Source organism: Etheostoma spectabile, unplaced genomic scaffold (genome assembly GCF_008692095.1).
Source record: "Etheostoma spectabile isolate EspeVRDwgs_2016 unplaced genomic scaffold, UIUC_Espe_1.0 scaffold00000718, whole genome shotgun sequence".
Classification (NCBI taxonomy): domain Eukaryota; kingdom Metazoa; phylum Chordata; class Actinopteri; order Perciformes; family Percidae; genus Etheostoma; species Etheostoma spectabile.
The window spans coordinates 1-27,899 of NW_022602634.1; the positions used below are offsets into that span (position 1 = coordinate 1).

The window sequence follows — 27,899 nt, forward strand, 5'->3', positions numbered from 1 at the left end:
TAACAGATGGATTGAGAAGTTTTTGTTGTTTACAGAATGAAAGTTACCTTTGACTTGTCTTTTGGTAAGTCTTGGCCATGATTTCCCGTCTCTGCTTTTCGTAAACACACAACACAGACCTGTCAGTGCGCCTGTGTTTAGAGCCCTGTGTGGAACAGAGAGATGGTTGAAGGCTTTGAAGGAATAAAACATGTGGAAGAACTGCAACCTAGGTCTACAGGTGACAAACGTACTTTGGGTCAATCTCCCCGAAAAGGTCCACAGTATTCTGTTGTTTGATATTATCTGTTTCCAGTGATGCAGCTGAAAGCGAAAAGAGGTCATGATATTCCCTATATAACTGCTAACAATTTGTGCTGTCATCATCCTGCATCTTAAGGCTCATCTTGACTTTAAGATGATTCTGGGAAGGATAAGAAATTCTCAGGAATATAACATTGTAATATTAATTGAAACTTACCTGAAATCAAATTTGGACTTGTCAAAATGTACTTTTACATCTTTACTGTCCTCAACGCAGAACTCTACAAAAACAGAGTCTCGTCTGTCATACCCACTTGGCTGTTGCAGGCTGCCTAAAAAAATAAATGAAAAAGTAGAAATATAATTTAAAGTGACATTAATACACTCTAACCCTGCTACATTATAATCTGACATGATAAGGGGGGGGGGGGGGACTGGTGGCCCACGTGTATAGGGTGTAATACATGTTGACCAAAGCGTCATTCATTCATTCAAGATTAGGGAGCGTGCGATCCTTTACATCTTTACCTACCTTAACGGTTTTATTTAAATACAATTATTAAACCATTTTAATCTAAAAGGTGCACTGCTTACATTACATTTAGACAACTAGCTAGTAACACGTGTCATAGCAATAATTGTCACAATGAGAGGAAGTTAGGTAAAGTTAACGCTACATTCATAGTAACGTTAAGATTAATTGCTATTTGGACTTGAGCCACAGTGAGAACACCATGGCTGAATAGGGCATATTGTGTATCGCTGACATGCGCGTGTAACGCTAATGGTATGGTGTAAGTTGGTTTTTGCTAAAGTGAAATTTTTCCGAGCTAACGTAATCATGACACCATGTTTTTTCAGTGCTAGCTAACATCAACGTTACCCTTGTGTTTGCTTGACATTAGCCTGCTAGCTAACAATAACGGCGCGTAAGAAAACTAGCTAGTTTGTCATCTTGGACATGGTGGTGCCAAATTACACTGGCTGAGGACAGTGGACGTTAGCTGTTGGTGGATTTAACGATAAGCTGTATATTTTAGGCTTGACAGCCATGTATGTCTGCACTGCTGAGGCTAACTCGTGTGCTTACGTTAGCTCTGTTAGCTAATGTAAGCGGGGTGATCCTCTTTACCAGACTTGTAGCTAGTTAGCTACGACCGTTAATGACTACATAGTAAACCCAAGACTTACATCTCCACTGATTAGCAATTAAACTTCCTCGTTGGACCAGGATATAGATAATGTTTGCGTTAGCTCCTGAAATAATGACTGAAACCGAAACGGTTAACTCTCTAACGTTCCCGACAGATCATGCAGCAGCAGTTTGCGTCCAATCCAAACATCGCGTGTTTTCCTTTCTCGTGACGTACCGTTTCACAGACCGAAGCATGAATCCGTCGGAGACAATTCTAGAACGAGTGAGGTTCCAGAGCAGCTCAAGAGCTCCACCACGAGTCTTGCTCTATGATACACAGTGTGGTGGAAGGGAACTGATAGCCACCCTAGTTATATGAATACATAGCCTACTAGACCTGCCTACCTACCTGATAACTGTGTAGGCTACTGAATTATGTTAACAAGTTGATGATAGCAGGTTCCTTGAATCTTTCCACTTTTGTGTGGGAGAAAATATAGGCTACTAGATCCCTTAAATAAAGTAGAATACCACATTGTTGAAATACTCCAAGCAATAGCCCTGCATTTAGATTAAAAGCAGGCCTATCTTTTGCACATATCAAGTTAAAAGTAGGCTACTTGACTCAGAACACCCAATGTAAATACGTTTACACCATAGGTCTACAATTAGATCCGTGTAGCCTAAGTATAATTAGTTTAGGCTACGTCAAGGGGAAACTTTGTATATATTTTATATTGAGTGTTATAGGTTTTAACAATATGCTACAATGCATCATATGTTTAGCATGTGAATTGTGATTGTAAAGTAGGCTAATAACTATAAGTGTCACACTTTTAAAGTAAAAAGTAGAATAAGTGTCTCTAAATTTACTGGAGTTGAAAAATATAGTGACATTGAATACAAATATCAAGTAAAATACAACCTCAAATTAACTTGAAGGTGCCGTCAAAGTTTAGTTGTGTATTCAGAACTTATAATGTTGACTTGGGATCTCCCTTCACAGCTTGCTTGTCAGTTGGCTTATTAAGAGATGTCTCTTTATCATCACTCCTAGCCATATATCAGAGTGAAGTATAGTTTTATCAATTTAGGTACCCAATATGGTGGAGGCTTACAGTTGCACATGCTGCTGCAGGTGTTTGACTCCTAGTGGTTTTCTTAGTGGCACTCAAGCAGCAGAAAAAAGACATGAAAACTAACTTTAGGGCAAACAGGGTCAATTTGGGCAGCTTTAAGCAGTTAGACAAGAGAGAAGATGACTACCATGTGCCAGACATGTGCCTTTCTTTTTTTTCTTAAAGATTATTTTTGGAGCTTTTCTGCCTTTACTGGACAGGACAGCTAGGTAAGAAAGGGGGAAGACATGCAGGAAATTGTCACAGGTCTGACTCGACCCTTACGTCTATGTAAATGTAAGCCTGCTCTACCAACTGAGCAAACCTGGCCACAGACATGTGCCTTTCTAGTGCTAGAAGTAGAGCCAAAACAATGGCAGGGCTTATGGGGGATAGGGACACCAGGGAAGACACTTTGTAGATGGAGAGGCTGGAAGTAGTTGACAAACAAAAGTTTTTGTTGGCCACAAGAAGGGCTGCAGAAAGAAAAAATAACAGAAAATCCACCCTAACATAGACTTATACAGTTTCAAGACTTGTAACTTTAGAAGGTTTAATTTGTGACACATATCCATTAAATAGCCAAAAAGACAAGGCAGTGATGATGTCAGCCAGGCACAAATCCTAGAGCTGCTCAACATACAATGAATAATGGAAAAAGCCCTGGAACACTAATGCCTCAGCCACCGGGGGCTTTACCATGCAGGATATAACTACATTTCTGATTCACTGCTGCATATCCTACATCGATGTCACACTCATTTGACGTAATAGCTAAAAAGAAAAGGCTATACAGAGTCAATAACTATAGTTCGGTCTCAATGGACTGACTTCAAAAAGCTTATGATGACATGATGTGCCCTGTGCTCTGATCTACAGCTCGGGGAGGTAGTTGTCTTTGTATGAAGATATTGACTTTATTCTTACAATTACATTACAATAAATTACATTTAGATATCATGTTTTAGCTAATTTTGAGTTAGGCCAATTACTGTATGTCAATGAAGGGTGAAACTGTGTTGAACTAGGATGTAAGGGAAATGAGACAAACACCTCAGCAGTTTTAATTTAATGTTTATACCACAATGAGTGAGATCACCAGATATCTCCATAGGTTAGCTGAAGAAGTTTAGCTAAGTGCCACGCTTTATTAATTCGGAAAAAGAATTAAGTGTAATGAAAGTATGAATATGTTTTAGGAAATTATGTAAAATATGTTGTGTGATGTTGCTGGATGAGCTCCTAAAGCACCGTGATCCATCGTCTATGGGCCTTCACGGCCAGGGCCACTGTGACCTCCTAAATCTAATCAAAAACCAAAATAGAAGAGAGACAGATTGTAGCATGGTTTCACTGATGTTCATATGAACCAAGCTTAAGCATTACTATCATGATTTTGTAGGTGTTGAGGTTGTTGATATATTGGCATGAAGTCAGTGTATTTGGAGCTGTATTGCATTAGTAGATCTGTAAATCAGTCTTAGACAGAGAACATCTACATCGAAGTCTACTGTCATCTTAGTCCAATTTGACACCGCTAGTATGATGTTTGAGTTAAACTCAGGTGGACAGCCATGTATTAAGTCAAAAACAGTAGGATGTAGACTGTGTTGATTTAGGCACAGTCCCTGTGTTTATTTTATTTATTTTTTTATAGTTGGAGAGTCCATCCAAACAGCTTTGCTCCCACCCTGGATTATTATTATTATTTTCTGACTACTTTAAATGTGTGGAAATAGTATGGCTTTATCAATCATAAGTAGCCTACATGTTGGATGCAGGCATTTTGCAGCCATCTGTCAATATTTCTTTTTATTTCATGTTTATTAGAAGAGGGACAGATGCTTAGACATAGAAATTTGTGCAACAATTCTTCAATTCAGCATCACATCATTTATAGCTATTGCTAATTTCTAAACATGAGGTTTCATTGACAAAATATGACACAGAGACATCAGTTAGTTACAAGTATCAGTTAGTTATATATTAAGAAAATAATCTCTTCAGCCAGCTTTGATTAAGTAGTATAATGAGATAGATAGATAGATAGATAGATAGATATAGATAGATAGATAGATAGATAGATAGATAAGATACACTGCACACTTACTCCATGTCCCAAAAGATTAATGACAACGTTTTAATTCTACTTGGATCTCGAACATTGTTGGCATGAGACTGAGAGTCAGCTTCATTTGCGTTACAACTGTGTGAGTGGTATTCCCTCGACGGCGCGTAGGCTGGACTCTTGTGTGTAGCCTTGCGTGTTGCGTTATCGTTAAAGATGTTAATCACGACAAAAGTATGATTCACTCTCAGCATGTAAAAAACAACAACCACCATTTGTCAGCCAATCATATCAGTTTGAGTGACGAACTTCCTGGTCACACTTTCTCGGATAGGTCCCATCGTCCCGTGTAATGGGGTATGTTTGCTCCTGCACAGTCAACAGGGGGGACGTGGTCTGAAAGCGTAGACACAGACCTAAAATGAGAAGAACGAGAAAATGATCTGCCTGGAGAAAGCTGTCACACAGCTAGCATGGTCGGAGCCAGATAAGAAGAGCAACTCCAAATGCTATTCATGTTCCGCCTAGCCCAAGGACGTACGAGGAAGGCAAACACAGGCGAGACTGGGGACGAGGTGCAGGATCTTGATGACATTTGCCAGAGCCAGGAAAAGGGCTGTTGAAAACTAAAGATATGAGCTGGGAACACGTTTGGCTATCATGTCTTGACTACAAAATACTTATTATCCGCGGATAAACTGCAGCGGCACGTCAAAAATAAAGGCCTCTGATGGAGAACTGTGCTCTTTAATCCAGCCAGAAACCTCCCTGACAGGCAGCGACGAGCTACGGCAAAAGGGTGAGTAATCATGGGGGTAAACCGTTAGCTAAATTTTAACGCGAAATGTATCAAGGCTAAACCAATGTTGCGAAAGCGCTGAATTTTCCTTTGCTCCTGCGAAGAATGGCTCAGTCAAAACATCACCGAACAGCTGTGATAACGTTTGTTCCAGTCCTTCAGTTTTTTTCTTCCTCTCTTTTCTGTTCAACAGGACGCTTTATTCACAATTGAAGGGATTTATGGGATCACAAGGTAACCTTTTCAACCTAAAGAAGTGTCACTGTTTATGCTTGTGGCTGTCGGTTGGCTTTCATGTTTTCCGCGTATGACGGGTTTAGGTTCCTTTGTTTACAGTCAGAATCTCTGAACAGCTGATAACGTCCTCAGCAATGCCGCGATATTTAGCCTACTCTTGGGTATTTGTTTTACGTGCTGCAGCCACTGCAAATAGCTGCCCGTGTAGATACATTCGATTTACTTTGACGTGCACATATATACTGCAAAACCAACAACTGAAATAGATATCATGTTGCTCATCATTCGAATTGCCTAAGCTATATTAGACAAAAATAAATAGCCACCACCGCCAACAGAAACAAAACACTTTTCTATCAATGTCTGAGCAAAGGATAACATTATTCCCCATAATGCATTTGAAAATTGCAATATGGGCTAGTGCATAGCCTTAGGGAGCAACTTCTACAACTGGGTTTACTTTGACACAAGTGCAAATAGTGTTTGTTGGACTATCTGTGTTACATACAATAATTTGCAAATTACTTTTGTGTGCCTCTCCATGCAGTTTCCTCTGATGAGATGAGTGTGCGTGCTGGCCAGGGCAGTGACGAGGTGCTGGTTTCACAGGCAGTGTGGGATTACCTGGCTGCAGCTGGGCGGCCCTGGCTCATTGACTTCCAGCACAAGCAGGGGATGAGTGCTGGTATCATTAGGCGAGGAGAGAGGGGGGGCTGCTGCGCCGTGAGACTGCAGCCGGTGGAAAACTCCAGGTATGGTGGAGCTGTGGTGATGGATGGACCCATCTCCAGTGAGACACGAAAAGCCTTCTTTGACTTATGCCGCTGTGCCCGCAAAGAAATGAGCAAACAGGACGGGGACCCAAGAGGAAGAGGGCTCTGCTGCCTTGTGTGGAAGTCCTAGAGTCAAATGGAGAGGGGAGCCTGCTTCAGCCTCCACCTACCCAGCCCCGGCGCTCCCAGAGACAGCAGCAGAGGTTCAGGAAGCCTGCTGATGAGGAGGCCTGCGCCATGCTCCATGAGGCAGCCCAGAGGAAGGACATGGACTCCAGCTTGGCTTCCCATAGTGAGACGGATGACAACAGTACTTGTTCAATCTGCATGGGGGACATAGTGGAGAAGACTACCTTGGAGAGGTGTGGCCATTCATTCTGTCACTCTTGCCTTGATCAAGCCTTTAAGGTGAAGAAAGCGTGTCCTGTGTGTCGGCTAGTGTACGGCCTGTTGATTGGGAACCAGCCTGCTAATGGTACAATGATTGTAGAGCGAGACCCTGATCTGGAGCTTCCTGGCCATGAAGGCTATGGGTGTGTCTGCATCATCTACAGCTTCCCTCCTGGCCTACAGGCGGTGAGTACACCAAGAGAGCATGTGTAGGTGCAGACTGTAAGTGCCACTTATTGTTACTGGAATCATTTAGCTAATTATCTATGGGTACTGATGAACTTAACTCAGTGTTTTGGATTAATAATGTAAATCATCAAACATTAGAATTTAATTGAAGAGTTAAAAAAAAGTATGACATCTAATAGATTTTATTTTACTTTAGTCTAAGCACGTAATACTACATAAACCATTGAATCTTTTTAAGCAATCTGGCCCGTTCTCTTGACTTAACAAATCTTCCTATTTGTCCCTGACTGATATCTGAAAACTTATATCCAGTTTTAGAAGGATATACATCAAATTAAAGGTACAATTGGTTCCAATTGTAAACAATAGTTCCCTAACCACCAAAACTCAAAACACAGGATCTGAACTAGCTCTCAAATTCATTGACAGGTCTTTTAATGCAGGGAGGGACATTAGACAACAACAACAAATATTGTCTTCTAATGCTGGCAAGTACGGAGCCCCAGAGGTGACATGGAGTCTTGACTTTGTTTTGCGAGATCTTTACTTTGACATGGAGAAAAAAAAAATGAAATAAACATGCACTGGAACAATCACTTTTGCAAAATCTTGGCATTGTTTTGCGAGATATCAAGTTTTATTTGGAAGTTCTTGTAAATCCAAAAAACAATAAGGCTAACCTAGCTAGCTAGTAGCATGACATGATTACATCTTCTTTGTTGTCTAAATACGTCCATTGTTTATTTTGATAAGCATTACGAATTAATACATGCCAAAGTGAAGAGTTATAATGGACATTGTTGTGTACTGTTGATGTCAATGACTGCAGGCTAACCTTAGTAGCTAGCTAGTATCTAGCTAGTAGCACAACATGATTACATCTCCTTAGTTCTCTGAATACTTTTCTTTATTTTGATACGCATGTAAACAATCAGGAACAATGAAAACACAATGTTTGCCGTTAGTGAATATTGTATACAATGAAACGGTGAGTTCAAGAGTTTGCCACATAGCTAGCTAACTACACCATGGCTGTATTAAGAGAACAAACTAGCTATACTTCTAAGAGACACAAGAAAGAAGCTCATGAACGAGCATGTTGCTACAACAACACAAACTAGAGCTATTGACATCAACAGACATTGTTCATTATAAAACTTCTCACAAAACAAAGTCTCGCAAAAGTGATTGTTCCAGTTCAGGTTTTTTTAATTTAAATTTAATTTAAATAATTTTAATGTTTTGTTCTAAATTTTTATATACTTATATACTGTGTGTGTGTGTGTATATGTATGTATGTATGTGTATGTGTGTATATATATATATATATATATAAAGTCTTTTTCCCCAGTACATGTTTTTGTTATTTATTTATTTATTTGTTTATTTTCCTTTTGATTGTTGTTTTTCCCTCCGTGTCACTGCGGGGGCACCCTATGTAAGCTCTGTTTACATCAGTATGTAAAAAAAATATATATATAACAGCAGTAAAACATGGCTGTATTTGCAATTACAAGTTGGCAAAGGAACGGCTGCATTAAAACAGCCATGTCACAAAAGAAACCTAATGGATAAATACAAGCAACACAATCACTGTAGTAGCAAAGAGTCCCAGACTCAGTAGACAGACAGTTATTTTAAAGCTGTTAATGTCCTTTTAAACCATGTTTTAACTTCTCCTTAACAGCCAGAACACCCCAACCCAGGTGTTCGGTACCCAGGAACAGACCGCGTGGCCTACCTCCCTGATAGCCCTGAGGGGAACCGTGTGCTGGCCTGCTGCGCCGCGCCTTCGAACAGCGCCTTATCTTCACCATCGGTACCTCCATGACTACGGGCATGCAAAATGTCATAACCTGGAATGACATTCACCACAAGACCTCAATATTGGGCGGGCCCCGCTGGTATGTATGGCCTGTTAGCAAATGGCCACTGAGATTTGATTTGGTAATAGCCTCAACAACTTCCCAAACAGGTGTTGTAGCTGAGAACAGGGTTCAGTAAAGACTGACAGATATAATTAAAGTCGCTGACAAGGAAATGCTATCAGTTGAAGTCCTTGGCTAGATGGCACTATTGCTGCCTGAGCTCATACAGATGCAGTGATAGCTTTTTATTTCTCCTGACAGTTTTGGCTACCCAGACCCTACTTACCTGGTACGAGTGACAGAGGAGCTCAGAGAGAAAGGCATCACGGCGGACTGACAGCCCGAAAAATGACTCTTCCAAGACTTTTTAGGACTTTCCGAGTGTCCTTGTGGTGGACATGACTCGGCTCCAGGTTGTGTTCTGAAACTGCCCGTCCCTCAGCAGACACGCTCTAATGCTGCAGCAGAGTCCACTTCACTCCACTACTTATTCCTCTGTTTGTTCATTTTTTCTTCCATAGTTCAGCTTAACCCAGTGCTACATATGGAAGAAAACACGTTGAGTGCAGTGCATTCTTGTATTAGACAATCCTCTACTTGTCACCGTTGGCAACAGGACCGATATCTGATGCACTTATTTAAGAGCATCGTGGCAAGTTGCAATTCATGGTACTTATATATTATTTAGGAAATCAAACTTAAATGTTATAAAGACAGTTATTGTTATATTAATGTTTATTTCTACTCTGAGGATTACTTTATTTCTTACAAGCACAGATTCTTTGTTTGACCTCCTCAGAAGCGTTTAAGTATGTCTTGATTGTTACAAATTACCTGTTGGGTACTTGGGTTATATGGCAGAATAGCACTGCTTCAATAGAAATAACTCATTATCAGAAGTTATTGCGATCTAAAGCACTCACAGGCACTTTTGTCTTCTTTTCCTTCTCAGTGAAGTCAAGAGTCATGGTTTTTGTTTCCTCTGTGTGGAAGAGTGCTCAGAGCAAACAGGTTTGTGCAGCTATCAGCTATTAGCATGGTGGCTACAAGTTGATGTCAATTGCTTGGAGCTCTTCGTTTGCGTGTGATGTTCATTTTGCCCCTCAATTTTTACTTAAAAAGGAAAACTATGTCTTTCTTCATCACCTTTTTCTAATTTTTTTCTATTACATGCATTAAGACCTTTTACCTGTTTTTTGTCATCACTCACTCCTGTTATTTCAGTATGTCTCCCAGGTGTTGAGCCCATTACCTCAGTTGTTGGTAATGAGCTCATCTAATTACCAGATTTACGACGATGTCAAATATAAAAGGGCATATAGACCACTTAAACCAAATCAAAGGCACAAAACCTCTTTAAATATCTATGCCTCTGTCCTTGTCAAACTGGGAGATTTGCCTGCTAATCTTCTCATTTAAAATGAGGTCACTGTTGTCAATTTGTTTATCTAAAAATCAACAAGAGAAAATGTTGCGGGAACAATTGATCTGAATTAGGATGGGGGTAATATTTATTTGTGCCTTTCTTATATTCACTTTTGATTAAAAAAAATCAAGCATGATGTTACTAATGAATGGTAAGCAGTTTAGGCATATTTTGTTGTTACTTGATAGGTAAAGAGCATTACGTTTGTAGTTATACTATTTGGATTTAAGTACAAATACTATACATTTCATGTATACTAAAGCGTATTCAATTATCTTCTCCTTCATAAACATTCATGTAGTCCAAATGCTGAAAAAAGCCCTCTGATTGATGAAGCTTATGTGTGAAAGTGCTTTGCTAAGTACAGTAACCTGCTTGGCTAGTGGTTCATTTGTCATTAACTTGACAGGTCAGATCCATACATCAATTTCCCTTTTTTATGTTTTCATCCCTTTGTATTTTAGTTAAGGGACCAATTGAAATATTTTGGGACACGGGATTGTAGTTCACTAAAGCTACTGTGCAAACATTTCTATGCATTACATGACTTAGGAGGAGCCGGGAGACTAGATGGAAAGATTACACATATTACAAATTGATTGTTAAGAAAAGGTTGGGTGTTTTGCTTTTCTAATTGTGTTGATTCGTACTTTGTTATTCAGAATAATGTGCTTTACATTTTAATACTTGAATAAAAAGTTATGTTTGGGTTTGTGGTGATTATTCAATGTGGGCCTTGAATAAACCAGGTGCATCATCAGCAACTGAATATCATACCAGTGTCCATTTGGAATCAAGCTGGGGTTGTTGCCTCTAATCAAGACTCAACCCGAACTGCTTCCCTGTAGTATCAAGGGTTCTTGATTCAAGCTACTGAGCTCTGCTAAAGCACTCTGTGCCATCCACTGGATCATGACTTTAGAGCAGGGGTCTTCAACGTTTTCCAGGCCAAGGACCCCCAAACTGATGGCGAGATGGAGCGGGGACCCCCTAATTATATATATTGTATAAAATTGTGTTATATCAAACTGGTCCTATAGTGCCATGTGTAAATGTACCTTGTTATTGTGCATTCAATACTAAGATACTCAAATAATACACAGGTTCATATATTCATGCATTGATGACTGAAAGACATCTTCTGCCTCCATTTATCTGTTAACTACAGTGTGTTGAATTCATGTTAATGTGTATTTAAAGACATTTCAATTAGTGGAAAAAATTGCAGGGGGGGGGGATATAAAAGAAAAGTCTAATCAACCAAAACTTTCGCGACCCCCATGCAGTACCTCCGCGGACCCCCTGTTGAAGACCCCTGCTTTAGAGTGAACAGAGCTTAAAAAATTACTCACTACTAAATTTAACCTTTTTTGTATGATAACTACCTTTACAAATGAGTAATAATGTAGGTTAAATTTGAAAGTTTTAAAGTATAGTCATGAATATTTATCGTTCCACTTTCCAGTGAATCAGGTGTGATTTTAAATTGTTAAAAGAACTTTTCTGTATGGGGTGTCACAGTGGCTAAGATGCATATCACCAAACCACAATGGCCTGGTTTCTGGCAGGGGACCTTTGTTGCGTGTCATTTTTTGTTTTTACCTTTATTTATTCAGGGAAGGTTCACTGAGAGGAAGCCTCTCTTTTTCAATGCCCTGATCACATTCACACAGTTTCACATTTATACCTGGAAGCTGCTGGATGTGCTGGCCACCGAGCAGCTCGGCAGGAGCGTTTGGGGTTAAAGGCCTTGCTAAAGGCACCTCAGTGGTGGTAATGAGGGACAAGCACTGCTCTGTTACTTTACCTACCCAGATGTTATCCTGTCGGTCTAGGGATTTAACTGACGACCTACCGTTCAACAACTTGCTTCTCTAACCTTTAGGTCAACAATGTCCTTGAGTCAAAGATTAAGACATTTTTGCATTTAGTGTGTTTCTCATGTGGTCGTAATCCAGGCATGTTGACTCTTGTTCCATTACTTACATAACATTAAGTCAGTTACAATTACTGATGTACATAAAACTTGGGCAGTGGGTCCTATCTATATATTTTAGGTTAACTGTTGTGTTATGTAATCTCACATTGCCAGACCTATCTCCATAGCGCTGTGGAGTGTATTCAGGGATAAGAGAAAAAACGCTTGGGGTTGTTTGCATTTCTTTAAACCAATCACAATTGTCTTGGGCGGCGCTAAACACTTAACGGTCTATGGAAGGAACTTGTTTTTGGTGGAACATTTGCACTTGCAAAAGAAAACGCCACACAACATATAAAATGAAGTTAACTGCTCAAACAATACAGAAATATGAGATATTTAAATTAGACGGATACATGGTTAAACGTAATCTGCTCTTACCAGTGTATGCCATGTGTAGGCTACTTCGTCCATTGCAATCCTCTCCAATCGGTTACAAAACTTCCAGCTTAGAGACATGCCATAAACATATAAAATCTTTACAATAATTCCCCGAAAGAACTGCCTTGATTCAAAAACCAAAATTTATTCAAAACAAGCCATTGTTAGCGTCTAGCTTGCTAGCTCGAAGTTTGTTATTGTTTCCCAAAGCAAACAGAGTTTGAGAGCGGCAACAGCTAGAGAGCAAGGTGAGGAACATTTTAGGCAATTATCCTGGAAATGTACTTCCGTTAATCCAGACTACCTGGCAAAGTAGCAATACCCCACTGAAAAACATTAAAGTTCAGTGACCGTCAGATATAAGAAGTGGAATAAAAAGGACAATATTTACCTTTAGTCAATTTCTACAAGTAACTTTAGAATTGTTTAGTAAATTTAGGCCTACTTACTTTCCAACACATGGGGGCCAAAACTTTTAGTTTACATTTGATTATTGAAATGTTTGACACACCAATATCAAATTCAGACCAATCAGAGGACAGTGTTTGCACCATAGATAGAGAACAATATGGTTTGCGCCACTTTCATACACACGGATAAGAATCGGTGGAAATTGGTTGGTAGGCTACTGTATTCATTTTGAGGTCACATATCCTCGGTGCTCGGATACATTTGCATGACGTTACACGGAAATACTTTGTAGTCACATTCTGGGGAATAATGGCAAACACACGAAAGAGTCACTCTGGTGGACTGACTGCAGGAGAAGAAAACGTTAAAGTGCTTTGACTCTTTTTGCTCTGCATGTAGACACGGTTTATAAATGTAAGCCCCCTTGTCCGATATGCAACACGAAGAGTGCACGGGGACCCAGCCGGAGGGCACGATGACGGTGACACGCCGCTGGCAGAGCCTGCCTGGCTTTGAGCTCTGTGGATCAAACAACACAGTTTCCCAGGAGGGATACAAGGGGTGAGTCTAACACCTGTAACGGAAGATAGAAGCCACATGCGTAACGTAAGGCTTCATATAAACAGGGCTAGTCCAACTTCATCTTTCAGCTGTGTGGATATTACATCTGTCAGCTAGAGGGCGCTGTTTTTTGTCGACAGCGCTGCATGGAGCCGGATGGAGGTAAAGGCTAGATCAGATCTGCTAGACGTGTCGAGGTAGTTAAGTTTAGGAATGGGAACTGGTTAGGGTAAGCATATGGTAAGCCAATCAGAGGCAGAATAAGGCAAACGGTAGGACAGGACACTTCTAGCGCATCCAATCTAGCATCTACCCTGCTCTTAATACATCGCGTCTTGTTCAGGTTTCATAAAATGGCCGCCAATTTAGTTTGTTGTCATAGAACCATTATACAACTGAAGAGATTTCTTCCTCAAGGTTCAGCCCGTTGTTTAAAAGCAACATCCACAGTGAAATATTTAGGTTTTAACCGTCGTGGTGGTGAAATCCTAAAGAGATATGAAGCAGTGATTTCAGAGGCACATCCTCCCGTTGCTATAGAAACAGTGTAGGGGTGGAGACATGGATGTAGCCTAAAACCGGTGGATGAAGATGCTTAATTTCACCATAATTTTCCCACAACTCGTTTTATATGATTATACTTCTCAATCAAAGCAACAGCATAATTCTTTAAGTTATTTGATGATAGATTGTTTGAAGGATCTGTTTTATAGGCTATACAAATTCTTGCTTTAATTAATGTGTTAAATGGCAATTTATAGCTTCCATTAACTGAGAAATATAACAATCACCAGACATCTTTCTGTGGCATAATATTTAAAGTCTTTTCAAAGCCAAAGTCACTTGCTTAAGTCTGTTAGGCCTAACTGGCCTCAACTGGGGCTGTAGCTAATGACTATTTCCATTATCAAGTAATTTGTTGATCATTTTCTCGAATAATATTTTAGATATAAAATTCAAATTTATTATAGTTTTTCAGCCTGTGCAAATATCAAATAATTCTGAAGAAATGTCCATCAGAGTTTCCCCGTGCCCAAGATGATGTCTTTAAATATGTTGTCCAATGGTTTTTGTTGTAAAATTGATTAATCGCCTAATTTTTTAGCTCTACTCTTAACCCCTTTAATGTGTATCAGAAGTTGTATTTCCAGCCCATTTTAGAGCATATTTTTACATGAAAGAAACCAGTAAACATCATAACTGTGGAAGAAGTGTGTTTGTGTGTGTTTCATCTTGGATGCACCAAAAGCAACTCATAACCCTGTATTCAAAGTGTTCTACAGGTCAGGATATATGGGGAGGAGGTGTGTGAAGGTGTGTGTTTAGGACAGCGACAACGAGAGAGAGGGGTTAATATATTTGGATGTTGTACAGTTCTAAAGGCAAAGTTTCTGAAGTGTTTGTTGTATAAGGAATGCTTTTTGGGCCACAGGTTAATTTCAGATGCAGTACCAATGTCATTACCTTGCCATGGACTGCCTCCCAGAATTCTGGCTTTTTCTTACCATTTTTAACAGTAGTATCAAGTCCAATATTTGTCATTTTTTAGTTCATTATAGGAAGATGTTATAATGAGCTCTACCTCCTAATCTAGAATAAATTTACATAAATGCATCAATGTTTTGGTCATGAGAACCTGTATTGGCCAATTCCTAAAGGCAAGATTTAAATGTTATATATGCTGTTGTTTACCCCATTACATTCTGAACACCCACACCCTGGGGTGAGGTACAGCAGCACCTCTCGTACTGCCCTCCTGCCAGCCAGCGAGGAGGGTGAGAAAGTCCTGAAGCTGCTGAGGAAAGCATTCGACAGAAGACTCACCTTCACCATTGGACGATCTGTCACCCCAGGCCTCAACAACGTCATCACCTGGAACGACATTCACCACAAGACCAACATGGATGGTGGTCCTCAATGGTATCCATTATTGCTGTAGAATAATCACTTTTTTGCCTGTAAATGTACAGAAATGTGTCTTGTTGGCACATGGATAAAAAAGACGTTTCCTTTTTATGTGAAGTTCTTGGTTTCTCTTACATCACAGCCTAAAAGTCCTGTGATGTGAATATGCATGATTGATGATTAAACTACCCACTTGTACAGTATATAAAGGAGTTAAAATGTAAACAGGCAAAACAGGGACGGGAACATTTTATTGGACCTGAATGCTTTAAATTTTGATGCTTTATGTAAACTTTGCTGGTAATACTTAGATACTTTTACTAAAGGTTTTGAATGCAGGACTTTTACTTCTAATTCTTTCACCACTGCAATCTAATCAGGTATAGTTTTCATTGAATGCCAAACCACATTCATTTTCACTTATGGGCACTATTAGGTAATAATAATAATAATAATAATAATAATAATAATAATAATTTTAAAATAATTTGACCTGATGAAAGTGCTGTATTAAAAGTGACAGGATCACGGTAGTCCTCTGTGACATGAGTATATTATATAAGCTTAAGTGTTGCAAAGACTTTCTTAGAGCTAATTTTATTGGATAAATACAGGTTCAGTAGGCTAAAAGGACGTTTTTATTCTTGTTTCAGGGATGTACTTAATACATTTTATGTCACAGTTTGCTTGTCTTTCCCCATTCCAGTTTTGGGATATCCAGATCCAGAGTATTTGTTCAGGGTTCAAGATGAGCTTCGTCTTACAGGAGTAACACAGGACGACTGATGGGTGAAGACTATCAAAAGATCCTCAAATAGATTGAGTTTTTGTATTGTTGCAAAGATGACGATTCCTTAAGCAGGAATCGTCATCAGATGTTTTTACCCTATGAAGTTACATACATGAAGCGATAATCTTGAGAGACAAAGGTTAGTGGCTTTTCCCAAAGAGATATCAGCTGTCAACTGACTATGCAAAAATACCTAACACAGTCTGCACAGAATGTTATCCAACAAAACAAATATTACACTGTACATTAAGTTAGTAAAAGTGGTCTGATAATGGAGAAAAGGAGACAGAACAGGTGGTAAGAGTACTTATCATCTGGGAAATGGATATGTAAAGTTCCCTAGGGAAATAAGAGATGATGATGGTGTATATGGCATTGTCATATGTAATGTTTTATGTTTAAAGGACAATGTGATATTCTATATTTCTCTTATTGTCAACAAATGAAAAGACCAAAACTAACAATGAATTTATCCTACTAGCATGTATTGCCTGTGAAGCTAAAGCTGAAATAAGATGTGGCTTCTTCTTTGCATAGACCACCATTGTTGTTGTTTAAAACTTAACAAAAACATGGGTGACATTTCCTTCATTATTATGAACATGGACACTGTAGTTTAATTTAATGATCCCACATACACAGTACTGCTGCAGTTAATATTCACTAACTCCCCAACAATTGCCCTATTTACGCCTGTTTATTGACACTGAATGTATTGACAGGTGAACTTGTGGACTGTTGCTTTTGGTCCTTTCACAGGATATGTTTACAACAACCTATAGAATATCACTGTCTTATCATGACATTAGCCAATTTATTAGTTTCAAGTCCAGTCATATATCTATGAAACTCTTTTAGTCCAAAAACACCTTTGATATTTTTCAGTCCTGCCTTTTGCCTGTCTGGTCCACTAGAGGGTGATGCTCTCTTCTAGGAAGACTTAGGATGGTGTCTGCTTGGTATGCAGCTGTATCATCATCATCACAAACCCACAGTCCTGCAGCACCTCCCAAACCTCATCGGCCAAAGGCATCTGCTATAGATGTTGAGTCATGTGTTTCTATGGTGCTCGGGGCAGTTTTAGCAGCAGCATACTAACCGAATATGTTAAACTGATCAATACTGTTAAAGATGAGTTGTGGTAGTAAAGATAAAATGATTCAATGCTCATCTGTTGTTGAATTGAAAATGTAATTGTGTAAATGTAAATGCGTAACAAGTGTCTTAGCCATTACTAGCTCAAATAAACCTGAAACATATTACAAACAAAAGAGCTTTCTATTGTTCAGATCTCTTTTTATGCAGCAAAGCAGGACAAACAAGCTCTGTTTTTGCTTTTACCTTGGCTCTCTGACCAACTATCTATTTATCTATGATCTAATTAACCAGGTTATAATTGAATAATATCCAGCTGATCTTCTTCTAAGTGTTAACATTAAAGAGTTATGAGAGGAGGATGGAAATACCTTTAACCTATATTTCTATATCGCATATGTGCCGAGGCAGAGTTACTGTGCTCTCTCTTTAGTGCTCTGGTGTTAAGTGGCTGGGGGCATTCCATGGCCTTGGATGTCAGGGCATCTGCTGCTCTCACAAAGCAGACCAGGGCCCATCTGGTCAAACTCCCCCTTCTCTCCCATTATTCATCAGTCCAGTCCATCCATTTCTCATCATAATCATTTCCCCCCCTCATGGGCCTTTATCAGTTTTCTATGAACTTTCGGCTTTTAATGATTTTTTAATCTGCCAATTATTTTCCTTACCTGCTGTAATGTGTAGAATCACATACTTGATACAACTTCGTGAACATTTCATCACATTTTTGCACATTTTGTTGTGATTTATTACTATGTTTTGGACTTTTTCCAGATCCAGTCTACCAGATAGGGGTCCACTGATCAGGATGGGAGTGAACCCCTATCTGGTAGACTGGATCAGAGACTACCTCACCGACAGGCCACAGTACGTCAGGCTAAAGGACATCATGTCTGACACTGTAGTCAGCAGCACTGGAGCCCCCCAGGGCACAGTGCTGGCCCCTCTTCTCTTCACCCTGTACACCTCGGACCAAAGAAGGACACCCACAGACTGGACAAACTGATCAGGCGGGCCGGCTCTGTGGTCGGCATGAAGCTGGACTCACTGGTGACGGTGGCAGAAAGAAGGACATTGGACAAACTGCTGGACATTACTGAAAATGCCAGACACCCCCTGCACACCGTCATCAGCACCCAGAGGAGCCGGTTCAGTGGAAGGCTGCTCCTTCCCAAGTGCCGGACCAACAGACTCAAGGACTCCTTCGTCCCTCATGCCATTAGTCTATACAACTCCTCACTAGGGGGGAGGAGGAAATAGGGCAGAGAGGACAATACATACATATACAGTACACATACATACATACATACATACATACATACATACATACATACATACATACACGCACACCTGGACTTAAATTCACACCTAGTCACTTTATCACTTTATCACTTCAATACTGGACTCAACACTGACACTTTAATAATAATTTATGGTCTTTTGTTTCTTTATTTGACAAATGTTCTTATTGTTGTTATTATCATTATTATTGTTATTTTGTTGTCTTTGTACTGTCTTTTTTGTTGTCTTTATACTGTAATTTTTTTCTTGCTAAAACTGCTGCTGGAATTTTCAATTTCCTTACGGGAGTCATCCCAAAAGGATCAATAAAGAGAAGTCTAAGTCTAAGTCTAAGTCTTTTTTAACAGAAGAATAACTTACAGTGACAGACTAGCAAATTGGCTTTCTAAGTAGTGGAGCAGATTGGGACAAAAAAGAAAAGGAAAATGGATTACTGATCATACCTAAAAGCAACTTCATTTAGACATACGTAAGATATTTCATTTGAAAGCCTGAGCCGGTTTCCATAAGTAGACATCCCTCTCGTCTGACTGTATTTCTCAAGGCGTTATTGTTCAAATGCAAATCATATTGCTTAAACTAAACTAAAATGGCATGGCCTTAGTATTTTGTCTGCACAATCTCACTAATGTCTCAGAGACTTTGGCTCTAGAATTTCCATTGCAATTGAATGCCCCTTTGCCCTTCATTAACCCTTCCCTGTTATTGTCTATCTGGACATCTGGAAATAAGAGCAATAATTAAAGAAATTTAACCAGAAAATATAAATATATCTATCAATGATTTTGCAGACCAATAGGGTGGGTGGATTAAACATGCATCAATTTAAATGGCCAGTGATAAGCCTCCTCTATAAAAATAGATTGATGACTGAGTGAAAATAAGCTCTCCATGCATGGATTAAAAGTGTTACATCTGTAGCTGCTTACATTCATTTCTATCAAACATGGCTCTAGTCTGTTGTGGCAGGAAGACTTTAATATTGTCCCTGTAAATAGCACCAAGGCTTTGGTGATTTCACCACCCTCAGGAGGGGCTCCCAGAAAACACCCAGACATGCACACCCATCAGAGGAGACATGTGCTGTGTTTCCTGTACTAGAGATGATAAGAAAATCATTATGTGACAATGCAGAGCTGTTGTTCTCGCCTCCTCTCCCCACTGTGCTCCTTAATTAGAGTGTCTCTGGCTGTGGGGAGAACCCTGGCACACCGCCTGCCTGCCTGCCTGCCTGCTTGCCTGCCTCCTCATCTTCTTGTGTTAAAGCCACCCAATCACAGATATACCTGTCTATCTGGATGCAGGGTGTGCTACTCTTTGTCTCCCTTTACTGTAATGAGGATCAACTCCACCAGATGTAGCCTACTTTTGCATACCTATGAAGGTATGCTTCTCTTTTATTATATCCAAACCCAGTTTTTCTGTCTTCCCTGAATAATAACTATCTATGTCCAAATTATGATGGATAATCAGCGTTTGTTATATTGGAGAAACGGGAAGGAGGAGGCATCTGCTTCCATACACACTCTTTTGTGTGACAGAATGTCAGCCCACACCGCTGACATGCTCATTCACTGAGCCTAAGGCTGTTTGCTTAAGAACAGCAAAGTGAAGGTGGGTGTGTGGGCTTGTGCTTCTGTGGCTTTTGTCTGTGTGTCCTTGACTGCATCTAGTATATGCATACAGTATATACAGATATGCACTAGTGAATACTTTGTGTTTATCAAGGTAGTTTCTCACTTACTGTTCTCTGATTAATAGCCTGGGCTACACTGATTTTTGCCTGCCTGATTTAGCAGAACAGACCCTTTGCTTTTCTTAGTAATGCTGACAGATTTACTGACTTATCTTACAGACAGAACACAACAGCAGAGCTGGCAACTATAAGGGTCTTTGGCTGGTTGTCAGCATCACAGATTGAAGGCTCTGCTCAAGCTGTTCTTCATTAGCGACAGCTGAGTTTCTACCGATATGAGAATAGATCAGATGGCCAGGAGTATTGGTATATTGAGCAAAACTAGATACATTTCAAACCAAAATAATTTACATACTCTGTAATGCACACTAATTTTACCATATAAACTGTGGGCAAAATTATTAGCCAAGTTGTTTTCCTGAGGATTTGTTGTATTGTAACAAATACTGCACATTGCTCTCAGTCAATCAGAAATGTTAATAAACCTCAAATCTGAATATTTAACAAAGGAAAAGCAAATTTGGGCTTTCTCTGTAGAATATATAGGCAACTATTAGTGTTCAGAATTATTACGCAACTAAAATGAAAAACTAAAATTTTCCCATCTCACTTGTTTATTTTAATTTCTTAGAGTAAGAATAAAACTCAAAATGTACAAATAAACACTATTGACATTTCAAGAAATATTCATTGACCAATATAGCCACCCTTCTTTTCAATACCTGTCATGAGCCTTCCATCCATGGAATCTGTTAGTCCCTTGATCTGTTGATGATCAACGTTTTGTGCAGCAGCAACCACAGCCTCCCAAAAGCTGTTCAAAGAGGTGTATTGACTTCCCTCAGTGTGAATCTCACGATTAATAAGGGCCCACAAGTTCTCAATGGGGTTTTGGTCAGGTGAGGAAAGGACCCATGTCATTATTCTGTCATCTTTAGGCCTTTGCTGGCTAACCATGCAGTCAAGTACTTGGATGCATGTGATGGAGCATTGTCCTAGATAAAAATCATGACCTTCTTGAAGGATCTTCTAAAAACTGGCAGTAGTTTTGGCAGTTGATTTTAAGTCCACCTTCAACCCGAAAAAGGCAAACTAGCTCATCCTTAATAGCAGCCCACCTTGCTGGCGTCTGACTTGAAGTGGAGCTCTGTGCCCATTAGAGATCCAGCCACGGACCCATCCATCTGGTCCATCAAGAGTCACTCTCATGTCATCTGTCCATAAAACCTTTGAAAAATCTGTCTTCAGATATTTCTTGGCCCAGTTTTGACATTTCAATTTATGAGTCTTGTTAAGTGGTGGTCAGGTTTCAACCTATCTTACCTGGGCCATGTCTCTGAGACCTGAACACCTTGTACTTCTGGACACTCCAGGTAAGTTGCATTTCTGTTATACGGAGGCACTGGAGGTTAATGGGTTCCGGGTAACTTCATGTTTAAGTCTTTTCATAAGTCTCTAGCAGTTAATCTGCGTCTTTTTTCTCCACACGTTTCTTGCGACCTGTTGACTATAAGCAAAAAAACGTTTGATTGTTCGGTGATCACGGCTCAATCTTTGCTACTTCAAGAGTGCTGCATCCCTCTGAAAGGCATTTTGCAATTTTGACTTTTCTGAGTCTGTTAAACCTCTTTTTTTGCCTTCAAAATACTTTCAAAGCAACTTCCAAAAGATTTGTGCTTTCCAAAAATGAGCAATTAGGAAAATATATAGGGTATCATGATCATACAACATTTGCTGAAATTTATGGATATTGTAACATTCAAAACTGCACGATTTATGTTTAAAGATGAAGAAAATAATTTACCTTGTAACATATGTGCAATGTTTAAGGAAGACACGAGGGCTATCATCTAAGAGGACATATATGTTTAAGCAACCTCTTGCAAACTATTGTTAAAAACGTGTCCAGTTTGTTGGGTGACCTTATGGAACGGACTGAACAATGACATCAAACAGAGCCATAATATTATTCAGTTCAAAAATAGATTAAAAAAATCATACTTGACCAATACAGAAAGCAAGACCAAATAAGCTATTTGCTTCCGCCTGTTCCTTCTCGACTGATCCTTTTTATATTTTTATTTATTTATTTATTGTTAATTTCTGATTGGTTGTGTTCTATTTATGGTTTTAAAAGTTTGTTTTTTTCTTGCAACATTGTTGATTGTTTGAGATTAATAAATGAAATTAAATCATCTGTCTTCTGTGAGAGAGATTAAGATGTCTAGTAATACCTCTCCAAACCTAAATAAGGAACAGTGTTAATATCAGTCTTGCATAAGTGTTTTGTTCAGATCACACACAATACCCGACCAAATAATCTCAACTGTGTGAAACTACAATAACAGGCTGTGCAGCAATGTTGAAATATTCAACAACAGCTAAACAAAATCCTCTGCAAACACAGTCTACTATTTTTCTCAGTGCATTAAGGAATGCCACACTCCTTTGTTGACTTTCCTGTCTGCATCCTCATCCTTTGCCATTCCCTCTCAGACTGCCTCATGTAAGAGCAATTAGCTGTGGCTGTCATGGCAACTAGCATGACCTTTCTGTCATTTTTACAATCAAATTTCAACCAAGGTTTGTTTTTCTTCTGAACAACTGCAACAGCTGTCTGGAGCTTTTTTTTACATTAGTGGAAAAAGTGGTTCTTTTAGTACATAAAGCAGCAAAAGTTGTCTCAGTTAAGACTCTGAACAAATCATGTCTCCACAGATATTAAAAGACTGTTAAGTGGTAGTTTGGATTTTTTCTGCTGCAGCTGAATGCACCTGCTGACAGATATTGTGGGCCAGACATTAGACTACAACCATTGGTTTTTAAAGATCTCAAGGTTAAGTGTTTGAAGGAAGGAGAGTTATTGTGGTTATAAAGTCGGCACCTTCAACTGCTTCAACTGTGGTTTGCTGATGCAGAGACGTCACACTTCCAGAGGGCCGAGCAGGAGTTCTTACAATTAGCAAATGGAGCAGCTGCACCTTATGGCAACAAACAGCTAACTCAGCAGCAGTTTAGCGGATAAATCATTAGAGTAAACAGAAAGCTTAATCATGTCAGATAATTATAGCAAGAGTTGAAAATAGTGTAAGTAACCCTTCCTGCTTCAGTGTTTCCTTGTATGATACATAAATCAGTGTGAGTCATAAGATGCATTTTCATTTATTCATTCATAGCCCCAAAAATAAAGATTGTACATTGTAATGAAGTATAGTAGCAGAAATAGAAATAGAAAAGTAGACCAACCAGCAACTATGGCATACCTCTCACAAACCCAAAAGAATTGGGCCATTTTGAGAGAAGCTAGACGTTTATCTTTCAGGGTAATTATTTTAATATTTATAAGTTTCTGGCATACATACTGTACTTGCTTAGCAAACAGTACTCAAGTGCCAGGTTGTCTACTTAATTTCATGATTTGTAAGATTGAAAATATAGTTGTTGTTGTTTTTTAAAAATTACTAAACATTTGTGAAATGAGTGTATAATGTCATGTGATGTTACACATCAGTCAAACACAATCATGTCTCTGTTTAAGAGCTCTTTGAGCTTTAAAAGCCATCTCAGTAATTAGAGAGATGGAGAAGAGGGAGAAAGTGAGTATTTAAAGATAACCAGCATGGCATACTGATTCCTGTCACAAAGGTGGCTCTAAGCCTTTTCACTGCCAGTACCAAGGCCGGGCGCACTGCAATTGAAAAAAAAAACATATTTATTTATCAAAGACACCTCCCAAGCAGTTGTGAATCAAAAGCCTTGGAACATGTGAGTCAAAGAAAAGAAGAAATACAAAAAAGAGAAGAAAAGAATAAACAGCTTTTGGAGGGAGGACACAGACACTGTGTGGATGAAAACCCTCCACCGGAACATCTTTGGAGCTGATGTGTTGCATGGTAACAGACTACATGGCACCTTTGTTATACTGTATGAAAAGAAGAAGCACACTGCAGTTAGATGGTAAAACAGTACATTTTCTGTGAAAAGGCATCTGCCCAGCTCTACTGTTTCCCTCAAAAAATAAAATACATCCATTATATGCCTGTCTCTTCCTTTAGTCTATAAAATAAGTAAGGAAACATGCTTTTAACAGATAAAACAGCTACCTGTTGTTGTCATGACAATGTATCCCTGCAATAAAGTTGTTGCAAGTCAGCACATTGAATGCCAATCTAATAATTACACTAATTAAAACAGGGTGTCCATATGAGCCTCTCATTTCCTCTGTTTGATCTTTGCTGCTACTTGGCTAATTTCAGTTTCCTGTGGATGCTGCCTGACAGTGAAGACCTCTTCCCATTGCAATGCTTATGTAATCTGCATTGGCTCTATGCTTCAGTTCCCCCTTTGAGTATGTACATGCAAGAACATCCCTCTACTGTGTGTATTCTCAGTGCTTTTACAGCTCCCCTGTCACTAAGGATCAATGTCATTGCTCTGCTGTAGAGTTTCTCTTGGACACACACCTTCTTCTTCAACACTCCAGTGTCCGTATCTGCAGCAGGGCAAACAGAAAGCATTTCTTTCTTCAAAGAACACTTCATTTGATAGTAAAATATAGATGAGGTTTACACTCAAAGACATTGAGCTATTGAAGATTCCTCCCATCTCCTCACACACCCTCCCCCTCGGCCTTTGCTCACTCCTTGTTTCTTTCTGCTCAACCCCTTGGAAAGAGCAGAAGAGTTATTGCTCGGTGGGAGGGCCCTCTGGTCCCGCGTGCATCCTGGACTAAGCCGAACACACACCTCACACTCACTCAAACCACAAAAGGCACATGCTCTCACTTGTAGCCATGGTTCCTAAAGAGGAGCGGCGAGGACAAAAATGAGCAGAGTGCTGTCTGCAGTAGCCCCGGTCTCCCTTTTGTCTTGCTCCCATCCTTCCCCCCACTGCTAATACTTCTCTCATGGCTGCAGGGACCTTAGGGATAACAGTTGCACACATGCACGCACATGCGTGCACGCTGATCACTGATGAAGACGTGCTCTGTTGTGAGGAATGCACTGGTGGTTTAATGGCTGCTGATGTTTTCCCTCAGAGCAGGTTCATCCATCAACTTAAGCTGCCAGATTTGGATTTAGTATTAGTACTTTGATGTAGTGCCTTTGGACATGGGCACTGAGCAAAAACTAAATGATGGTGGTGAAACACAGCAGAGACACAATATGGTGTAATTATGGAGCAATTATCACCACCATGCACTCAGTCTGCTGCAGCTGACCTAATCTAGTATTTTAATCAGCATGAAGGACAAAGCATTGGACCCTGCACTGTTGCAGCTGAGGGGATGCTGCTTATGGTTGATGAACTGGATGTCTCCATGTCACATGCAGGATGTGGCCCTTTGTTAAATCTACTGTGTGTGTTTTTGTATTTGTGGGTCTACTGCTCAGACAGTGTCCCATTGTGCATGGCAGAGCACGCCTTCGCTTTTGTGTGTGGTTGTCCAATGAGCACAAAGACGGGCAAGACCATGTGTACATCTTGTGTGTGTGTGTGTGTCATGTGTGTCCACTTTTTTGTTTATGTTTGCATGTAAGTTTTGATTGGTGCACTCACTGTGGGGAACATCCTCTGAGAAAAAAACACTCTCATAAAAATACAGTACATGGATTATTTTCATATAATTTATGTGTCATGTATTTATGAACTATGTACAAAATTGGACATAAATATTGCTATTTGACGTATAGCACCAGATTTTCATCTGAGTTAGTTTATGTCAAATTAAGTACATACATACTGCAAGGCACTAAAAGATACAAAGGTACATGGCACCTTACGCTACTGGGTTATGCACAACATCCCTTGCATGATATAAAAAAGATTCAAATGTACACATTTTTGTATTCTACCACCAAATACCTGCCATTTCATGTAAACAGTTGCTCTACTGGTACATAGATGCGTGTAAACAGAAGCAACGCTCACACACAAAAATAGCGCACAAGGATTAGAATAAACAATGATTACTCATCAGCCCCACATCTGCTCAATTTGCATGACTTGTGCCACAGACATGTTCTGGCCATCCTAGATGCATAGAATGTGTCCTAAAAAACAACCAGCAATTTCCGGCTTACTTTCATAAAACAGCATCCAGTTTCAGAGGCAAACTTGTGCTTTCCCACCGTGGCCACAGGGAACATTAAACAATTGCTCACATTGACTGAGCTCATTGGTGGTGCTGCCAGGGAAATACAAGGTCAAGAGAGAGCTCTAGGGGAGCTCTAGGTTTAACCACAGGAGGGTGTTTAGGGTCAGGGGTCACACAGAGAGGTGGGGGGGGGGGGGTGGTGGAGGAGCTGCAATATAGTATTAGTCCACAGTGATACTGAAGAAACATGGGGGAGATGCGCAGGTGGAAGGCTAACTGGTGCTGTGTTTAAAATGCAGAAGCTGATGTGGACATTGTGAGGATAAAAGGTGTAATAGGAATGTTGTAATCATGTCCTGTTAAATCATGTTATATCACACCTTTTTGAGAGCAAGCTGGCTGAATTGGAAATTGATGGGTTTGAATATTCTGGCCCTGCCCTGCACTGCGGCAGAGCCAGAGAATCTGTGCCTGTGTGTCTCAGAGAGAGAGAGAGAGAGAGAGAGAGAGAGAGAGAGAGAGGAGAGAGAGCGAGAGTGAGAGGGAGGGAGACGCAGCACCTCATCACACCTCATCACTACTCAAAAATTAGCACATATCTGCACAGGTGGATACATGCAATGTTCCAGTATTATTCATGAGCACAGGTTTTATTTTTCAAGATGACAGTATAAAAGATTTGAGTCTGCCTGCACACAAACAGGAAAAGAAGTGACAGGTTACTTCTGGAATGTGCTATTGTGTTGTTGCAGAGATTTATGTCAGGACTCGGAACATGATATTATTACACAACAGCATTGAGGGCTGTCCACTCGTCCTGCTTGACTCCTCGCAGATCACTCTTTGTACACCAACGTCCAGACCAACAAAAAACTGTCCAGTCCAGCTTGAACACTGAAATTATAATAAGCTGTCAAGTATGAACCCTTTTGTTGGTTGCACTTCTTAACTACATGAATAAGAGAAGCTGCTGTTGGGGCATCGTCCATCATCAATCTAGATTTAATGTATCAAATTAAATGTCACAACTCACCGAGGGATAATGATGATAGCACAAAATTGTGATGTGTATTGATATTCAGATTAATAACATGTGTGAATTATAGACCTATTACTTTAGCCAGTGTATTATCAAAAGTCCGGATAGAATTTTATTAGATAGGTTGTGGTTTATTTGTATAGTTCAGAAAACAGTTTGGTTTCAAGGCCAGGCATGGTACTGATCTATGTATCTATGCACTTAAGGAAATGGTATAAACCTACAGAGACAAAATCCTCTGTACTTATTGTTTTATTGATGCCTCAAGGTTTTTGACCAAGTTAACAACCCACAGGCTGTTTTTAAATTGAGCCGAAGAGTATAATTAGAATCCTGGCTTTTTGGTATTCAATCAGAGCATACTATCAATGTATTCTCTACTCCATTTGGTGTTGGTA

General features: G+C 39.7%; 1 protein-coding gene, 1 long non-coding RNA gene and 1 pseudogene across 2 annotated transcripts; 2 read left to right on the forward strand and 1 right to left on the reverse strand.

Moving 5' to 3' along the window:
* Nucleotides 1-130: 130 nt before the first annotated feature.
* LOC116674579 (uncharacterized) lies at nucleotides 131-1,725 on the reverse strand. Its single transcript, XR_004328128.1, has 4 exons — nucleotides 1,435-1,725; nucleotides 461-575; nucleotides 234-303; nucleotides 131-145 (listed from the first exon to the last, which is right to left on the reverse strand). It is a non-coding gene; the product is annotated as an uncharacterized LOC116674579 (long non-coding RNA).
* Nucleotides 1,726-4,909: 3,184 nt separating this feature from the next.
* On the forward strand, nucleotides 4,910-10,955 carry LOC116674577 (probable E3 ubiquitin-protein ligase DTX3; annotated as a pseudogene).
* Nucleotides 10,956-15,255: 4,300 nt separating this feature from the next.
* Nucleotides 15,256-17,543, forward strand: LOC116674580 (probable E3 ubiquitin-protein ligase DTX3). Its single transcript, XM_032506971.1, has 2 exons — nucleotides 15,256-15,497; nucleotides 16,189-17,543. The coding sequence occupies exons 1-2, from the start codon at nucleotides 15,256-15,258 to the stop codon at nucleotides 16,232-16,234; spliced, it is 288 nt and encodes a 95-aa protein (XP_032362862.1). The 3' UTR covers nucleotides 16,235-17,543.
* Nucleotides 17,544-27,899: the final 10,356 nt, after the last annotated feature.

Excerpts from the sequence above, each read along its gene's own strand:
- LOC116674580 (XM_032506971.1), top strand. The coding sequence starts at position 15,256 with ATGCTGTTGTTTACCCCATTACATTCTGAACACCCACACCCTGGGGTG. Across the intron at positions 15,498-16,188 it reads ATGGATGGTGGTCCTCAATG|TTTTGGGATATCCAGATCCA; the intron begins GTATCCATTATT and ends TCCCCATTCCAG.